Raw genomic sequence first — 7760 nt, 5'->3', positions numbered from 1 at the left:
CATTCCTGGTAGGTTACAACTGGCAAAGATGAGGCTTTGGTGGAAAGAGCACTTCTGCTCTGTGGGACAGAGGAGCTCCATCCCTGTTTTTGCTTGAAATTACTTAAAGGTTGCCATTCTCGAGGTTGACAATGTTCTTGAGTAATACCCGCCTCTCTAGTAACAAACAAAAATAGACACCTGGCAGTCAAAGAATGAAACTGAAAACATGTCCAGTCTCTGAAGAACAGTATTAACTAACAAATTAATTCCCTTTGGATACTTATCTCTATGTATTTTATGGATCTCAGAATGAAAGATTCTTGTAAGCTTTGAAAATATTCCTTAGGGAACTGGAAACAATTAAGACTATTTTCTACCTGAAATGCCAGAAACACTTTTATGGTGGGTATGAACCAACAGTCAAATTGCCTGACACTGGCTTCCAAAGGAGAACTTATTAAAAATAATCCAGGACTCTTAAAGCAGCATTAGAAAGCAAGTATTAGAAGAGTTTACTTTTCTGCTACTGCTCCACAGTAACCAATTCCCAAACCAGTATCACTATAGCTGAGAAGCTGAAATTGATAGCTCAGATGGCAAGATGCAAACATGAGATACTATTTGTGTGCTATATTGTCTGCACTTAGAAGAGAATTATGCCTTCATGTCAACGGTAGATCGGGACCTCTGAACCACACTTCATCACACAGCAGATGCAACTAAAAACTCCCTGCATTTACAAACCATGCACGTAGCAGCTCATATGTTGGTATTCTGGATAATTTCCACTTGCAGAAGTTGAAGAATTTGCTTTGAATTTGTTTCTTGCTATCAAGACAACTGACAAAGATTTCTTTTACTGCTGCAGAAAGATTTCCTTTCCTATTTTGTGAAGATGAACATTACACTGCAGCACTCCACTTGCTGATTAACCTTCAAGCTCTTCTCAGAATACATCTCGTTTACGCTAAAGAATAAATGAATTTACTAATGCACACAGTTTGGCAATGGTAAAATAGTCCTAGTTACAGCTTTGGATAAAGAGCTTCTTGTATTTAGAACAACTAATTCTAACACATACTGACAAACCTTTGGATTATTAACTACATAATCTCTGTGTTTTGTCTTGGTTTTTTTTTTTTGGTTTGGGATTTTTGGGGTTTTTCCCCTCAAAATCAAGGCAGCAACCAGGCGTCCTAGCATTTTAAGTATGTCCTGTGAGTTACAATGGCTGCTGTGGAACAGACTCAAAACGATCTCCTCAAATGACTAATGAAACCTGAGTTTTGCTTTAAGTCTATTCACAACCGCTTTAGACAGGCTTCTCTATCCAGATGTTGTTGGGTCTCCTCACATTTTTATTCTTTGGCCTACAGCATAATTTTTAAGCAGCATATTTTAAAACAAACACAACTAAAAAGCTGTACCATGCAAGAATAAAGAGTCAAAAATATTCAAATACAACACAGCGATTGTTTTCTGTTTGTAGTGTATTGTTCTAAGACCGAAAATAGACAGATCATAGTATTTTAAAGTAAAACATTTAATTCTCACCTAAAATGATTGACATTTGTTTTACTAAGGAATGAAAGCACAAATGAACCTGGTCTCCGATCACTCTCTCGAATAAGGTAACTTCCAGGTTTTCCCGCTTGTCGAAGACGTTCTTCTGCGATTGTTCTGTCAAGTTTTCCATGATACCACCTGAGAAAAGAATAACAATGGGTGTCCTTAGAACTTAAGGGTTTTGTTTATTCCCCCAGAAGAGATCTATGGAACTAACAAAGGCTTTCAGTTAAAAATGATGCAATTCCAAACTTTTGTTTCAAAGTTTTCATACCTTTACATGTTCAACTTCCCAGTTTACTTATTTCCAATAAACAGTATTTTTAAGACACCGTAGTTTTTCAGATAACCTGCTTCTCTCAGCAAGCCATCCCAAGTGTTGGAGGCTCTACACGTATCATCAGCTCTTCTCTCCTCCCTAATTTGCTTATTTTAAACAAACAGAACCAGAGCTGACTGATCTGACTTGGAAGACTGTGGTGTTTTAAGCCTATGCGGGCTTCAGTTCAGGCTGGATTTTCCAAAAGCATAAACTGAGAAGTGAGTTGTAACAACCCATTTCTCAGCTGACACGGATACTGCTGCAGCAAAGCCTGCATTGAATTGGAGAAACAAGCAGCGACCAGACCACCATCCAGCCCCAAAACAGTCCTTCCTAATCGCAATGAGTACTCCATCAATTAAAAGCAAGCGCAGATGCACGGCAAATCACAGACTGCAAAATATGACAAAAGAACACTTCAATCTAAAGTAAAGACTGGTGCTATTCATTCATTCATTCATTCGCCTTACCTCACTTTATTTACACAGCTTTTGTCAGAACACTCGTTCTACTCCAAACGATCAAGTATTAGGTTTCGAAAAAATTTGTTGTTAAAAAAAAAAAAAAAAAAGCACAGGAATGGAGAGTGCCATTCAAATATAAAGCCAAGCATTGTTCTCACCACCTTCACAAAGCCACAGCATGTTCCGGAGCCACATACTCTAATAATTTCTTAGCTCTGCATCCATCAACTAACTATGCTTAATTCAACCTTTAATTTCTACACTCAAGGAATCATTAGGTTCCATATACACGCTGCTTTAGACCATTCAAATGATTTCTCACTGACCATCTGCCTTTTAGTTCTAAAATAACTCTTGCAAGAGTCACAAAAATGCATTTTGGAAGAGGTATGTAAATGACCTTTTGAACTAATGTATGCGAGAATACCAAAAATTGCACAGATTACAGTAAAAAAAAATAAAATAAAATAGCTGGGCTGCTGATAAAATCTGACCAGACATGTTTTTTTTCCATGAAATGGAAGAAAAAGTCTTGAAAGCTTTTAATCAGAATGAGAATCAGATAGACTCAACCGATAAACACCACGTACTACCAGCAGAAGCAGCACCAGCACAGATACTGTTTACCCTGGCAAAGCTGTGTGCTTGCTAGTATACCTGTCCTCTGCTTCTCTTCCTCATCCTGACCAAAACAAGTTAAACCAGAAAAAGCACTGCTGTGTCTGTGCAACACGTGGCGCTTGAGGCTGCTGCTGCAGGCCGAGCTGCGTTAGCGAGATCCTCTCTCGTCCCCTTCCAGAACCAGGCAGCCTCGTGGTCCTGCCGCTTAAGGTCTGCAAAAAAGTGGATACCCCCGCCAGGAGGGTCCTTTCTGTCATGAAACGAAATCAAGACCGCCTATTTTGAAGCACCTAGGATGAAACACTCTGCTTTGTCGGTGTGCACAGCACGGCTGAAACCAGAGTCTGTTCATTCCTGGTACATGTCGCAACCACCGGGCTTTGCTCTTCTGGATAGACCAACTTTCACGAAGTAAGAAACTCCCCGGAGACCCAAGAAACCTTCCTGATCAAGAAATTCTGAGAAATCAACATTCCACAAAGCCTGTTTTAAACTAACAATAAGTTCACCAAGCTTTTAATTGTTCCTTTATATCACCCACTTGAGAAAAATATCTTGACTCCACTGAGAGACACACTGCCTTACAACGTCAAACTTTTCGAAATGGGGAAGGTAAGAGTTTTAGTAAGAATGCAAATTACTAATAAAAAAATATATCAGGAGAACAAAAAGGCAGGATTACTTGCAAACAAAGCATTCAACTTTTCTGTAAGGGACAGGGATATCTTACAATGATAGCACAAACTTGGGCGCTCAAATTTTAAGACCAGAAGCTTTCAACAAAGAGGACACCTTCCTCGCCAGTGATGGAAAAAAAAAAAAATATATATATATACACACCCACACACACTGGTATAGCGCACATACTGGAGATCGCTTTCTCTAACGCTGAACAGGCTACATACATTCTCTCCAATTCAATATTTTTACATCAAGCATAACAAAAGATATTTATGACCAAGTAAGTAGAAGCCAGGTTAAAAAATATGTGCTCCCCCATTTCAGAAAAGGTTTGTTTTCTGACATAAAAATTTCTAGTTAACTTCTAAGTGAAACTAAATTCAGTGTCACCGAGCACAAATTTGAAATATTAGCAGCTGTATACATGGCATTTTACAGCTCACTATGCATTAGGGTAAAGCACAAATTACTCTATAAAACCAGCTACAAAAATAAGCATTAACACTGAATTTAACTACCAACGGATATGAAGATACAAGTGGCAGCAGAGCAGTCAATACTGAGCAATGATAGCAGAAAACGGCTCAAGTGGTATCCTCAGGAAGCCTCTGTAGATAGCACGTCTTTAATGAACAAGATACACACTGAAGTACAAGCTTTTAAGATACCATTGGAGTACGCAAAATGCTTGTTGGGAAATAACTGCATTTTCCCAGAGAGCAGAGTTGCATCACTAGACAGAACCACTTTATTCAAGCATAAGCGTTGAAAGTCTTTTTTAGTAGCGCACATTGTGTATTTCACCCAGCTGTCACCTGTTTTCAGTATTATATAAAGATGCACTCCGCAAGTTTACATCATTATCTTCATGTACTTTGATAGTAAACAGTAAAGATTATTTTACAAAATCGCAGTGCTCAATCTGATTTAAGGATATCAAGTGCTCAATTAAGGAGAAGCATTATCTAGGTTTTAATACTCCTGTTAAGAAGTTGTGGGATTTTTTTGCTTTGAAATATATCCATAGATCAATTTTTCTGTGAATATTGGCTAATGTACTGAGCACAAACTCATACTAGTGAAAAATGTTAAGATGACTTATGCTGTATTATCAGTTATATCAGAATATCCATCCAATACTCAATGCTATCTGAAGAAGGTACAACAGAAATGACTAAACTACAGAACCTGCCCCCTACTCGTAATTTCATCAGAGAATAAAGAGTGCAGAACGCGCTGAAGGGTGGGACCTTCTGAAGTAAAATAAACCCCAGATCCTCTGCCTTTAACCCTCAATCAGGTATCTCAACAAAGGTCGAGTTCAGTGTTTCTTCAAAAATAAATCACCTTTCCTTCTTTGGAGGCTCTGCACCATTTTGAGTTTTATATGTCAAGATCAACACCTTCAGCATTTTTAACAGCTTCAAGTTTAATACACTCACAGTTAGATGCAACCCTTAATCTGGTCTCTTGATCTACCTCAAATACAGCTTCCGAACAGACCTAAAAGGCAATCCTACTTACAGTGCACTGCAAGTCTCACAAAAGGAATTAGGGTTTGCATAGGAGGGGACCAAATAAAAAACCCGCCTAGCTGTTTGTAAATACAAAGTTGTCCCTGTGGCTGTGTCTTACCAAATGTGTGCGCTCAAAACCGTAACTCGCTACCACCTAGATGTATATCCTTCATCACTGCCAACGACAAGATCCCTATCATTTCTAGTCAGCCACCTCTGCTTGCTTGCCTAGTGCTACCTGGGAACACTTCTGTGTTTCTAACATTAACTTTGCACATTTTTAAATGCTGACAATCCACTATTTTCACAGTCTTTCGAGCAAACATAATTAAATGGCATTCTGAATCAGAGCTAGTGCCCTGACAATACAATAGCTATTATGAGATGCACTAAAAGAGAAAACACAAGTAGCCTTGCAACAGAATGTTATGGAGTGATTCAACTGTAAAATGTTTTACCAACTGTGTATCCCAATTTAGGTGGTTGTTTCCATGACCACCCATTTAACTGCTGTAACAAACTTGTAAACTTGTTACCTAAATTGCGACCTTTATTTTGCTTCTAAGAGAATACCGGTAACAGGCTTCCACGTTTCACAAATCAGTCAGAAGCTGTGCAAGGAAATACTCCCCTCTGCCAGTTTAAGTCAGAAGCAGCACATTCAAAGCTCCAACCCTACGCATCCCAATCTCAATTACAGTGAGAGCGCAGACACAACAACGTACAGCTGCCTAGGAGAATGGTCCCGACACTGCAGCCACAGCCACAAGCCAGGTGATGACCTCGTGAAATGGGTTCCACTGCAGTTAGAGCTGTTGCCTCCAGCCTGCAAACAAGAGCTCCTTAATTTTCCTTGGCTCCATGGAAGATGCTGGGTACCAGACACCCAGTCACACCTGCGTCGTTAGACAGCACTTTCTACTGCGAGTGGGAATGCAACTACCCTGCATCCCTTTACCAAGCGCCACGGTATGGTAACGGAATGGGACTTTTGCCCCCCAACATGGACAGACCACAGGGTCCATGGTAAGGCAGGGGCTGTTCACAAAGAGGTAGCAGATGGTGAATTTACCATCTGGAAGGAGGCAGCTGCTATTGTGTGTGGAAGCGTGTCACATTGTTCAAGCAAATCCTTTTATTTACATATTTCCTTTTTACATGTGGGAAAAGCAAATATTACAAAGCTTAGTTGTTCCACTAATGGATTCTGCCATTACAGTACACTGCAATTTTTACTTAGGAACACTGTACTTAGGTGAGGGAGGAGGGAATGCGGGGGAAAGTGCTGAAGGGGAGTAGAAGTGGTGTTGAGCGACTCAGTCCAAATGCAGATGTTGACCATAGCTGCAGACCTCTCTATTTCTGTCTAGAAAAAAAAAGTTGTGGTGCACAGGAAAAGCAGTCATCAAATACCACATCCACTTCACTCAGGGCTGCTCTTCGCCATACCTTGCTGCTTCAAACACAACCCGTAACAAGAATGGAGAACTGGAGTCATGGTCGGAGCTCCCCTCCTATCAGTTCAGTCACTGCCTTAGTACCCTTCATATATTACAGATTCTTGTTACCATCTCATGAGACTACGTGAGCTCCGTTCCCGTTAAAAGCAAAAGAGAGCAAAGATGATCAGCTTGAACTGGGAAAATCCTCAATTTCAAATGGCACACAGGAATCTCAAGTACAGTTTCATGAAGTCAGAGGAGGAAAAACAAACACTACACAACAGAATACCCTGTATTCTTACTTGTTTCTTCTTATCCTGTTACCATCAACCATCCCCTCTCAAGCTTTCTGTCTGAAGACTTCGTGCTCCTATTCACTGTTGATGTTTCACTTCAGTCTTACAGTTTCTCTCAGCCTAAAATGCATTCTTAGTTTTACCATTTTTATCCAGACTCTTCCTTTTAACACTTTATCCCCCATCTCCATGTGATCGGTAAGGCTGCATTACTTCCTTTATGCACATTATTTACAGAGATTAAATTAAGTTTCACTCAGGCTTTACTAAATTCACACACTTCTTCTGACTTGTTAGTTACTACTCAGTCGTTACCAATTTTTGACCAAGTCTTTGCAGTTCTCCACATCAGAAAGGACATCCTGACAGAAAAAGCTCCATAAATATATATCAACTGCTACACTGGATGCACCTTTAAGATGGTGAAACAAGAGCTGAAACTAACTTGAAGCCAAGCAAGTGCTTTTTTGTCAGTATGCACAAAATTGAGTGTTACATACTCTTCTAAGGAAGGGAGGGAGAGGTTTTTATCCCTTTTGCATCCCTGTGCATTTTGCTAAGAGGCAGTACAATGCATGTAAGCGTACTGATGTAAGCCTAATGAAGAATAACCGTGCTTTTCTCATTTGACTGTTCCAAAACCAGAGGAGGGCAACAAGGATGATGAGGGGACTGGAGCATCTCCCCTATGAGGAAAGGCTAAGGGAGGTGGGCTTGTTCAGCCTGGAGAAGAGAAGGCTGAGAGGGGATCTCATCAACACGTACAAGTATCTCAAGGGCGGGTGCCACGAGGACGGAGCCAGACTCTTCCCAGTGGTGCCCAGCGCCAGGACAAGGGGCAATGGGCACAAACTGAAGCAGAAGAGGTT

At 40.3% G+C, this 7760-nt stretch overlaps 1 protein-coding gene across 1 annotated transcript in view; it reads right to left on the bottom strand.

Annotated features, from left to right (window-relative positions):
- The window catches only part of RASA1 (RAS p21 protein activator 1), a 52366-nt gene extending 45284 nt beyond the window's left edge, over positions 1-7082 (bottom strand). Inside the window, exons 1-3 of the mRNA XM_009641123.2 lie at positions 7035-7082; positions 6112-6191; positions 1537-1686 (exon numbers count right to left, since the gene is read on the bottom strand). Of these exons, the coding sequence (XP_009639418.1) occupies positions 1537-1686; positions 6112-6191; positions 7035-7082 (278 nt within the window). The remainder of the gene's footprint in view (positions 1-1536; positions 1687-6111; positions 6192-7034) is intronic.
- Positions 7083-7760: the final 678 nt, after the last annotated feature.

The sequence above is a fragment of the Egretta garzetta genome, unplaced genomic scaffold (assembly GCF_000687185.1).
Source record: "Egretta garzetta isolate BGI_Z169 unplaced genomic scaffold, ASM68718v1 scaffold136, whole genome shotgun sequence".
NCBI classification, from domain to species: domain Eukaryota; kingdom Metazoa; phylum Chordata; class Aves; order Pelecaniformes; family Ardeidae; genus Egretta; species Egretta garzetta.
The sequence above is the reverse complement of the archived record's forward strand: the minus strand, read 5'-3'. Positions and strand labels throughout refer to the sequence as shown.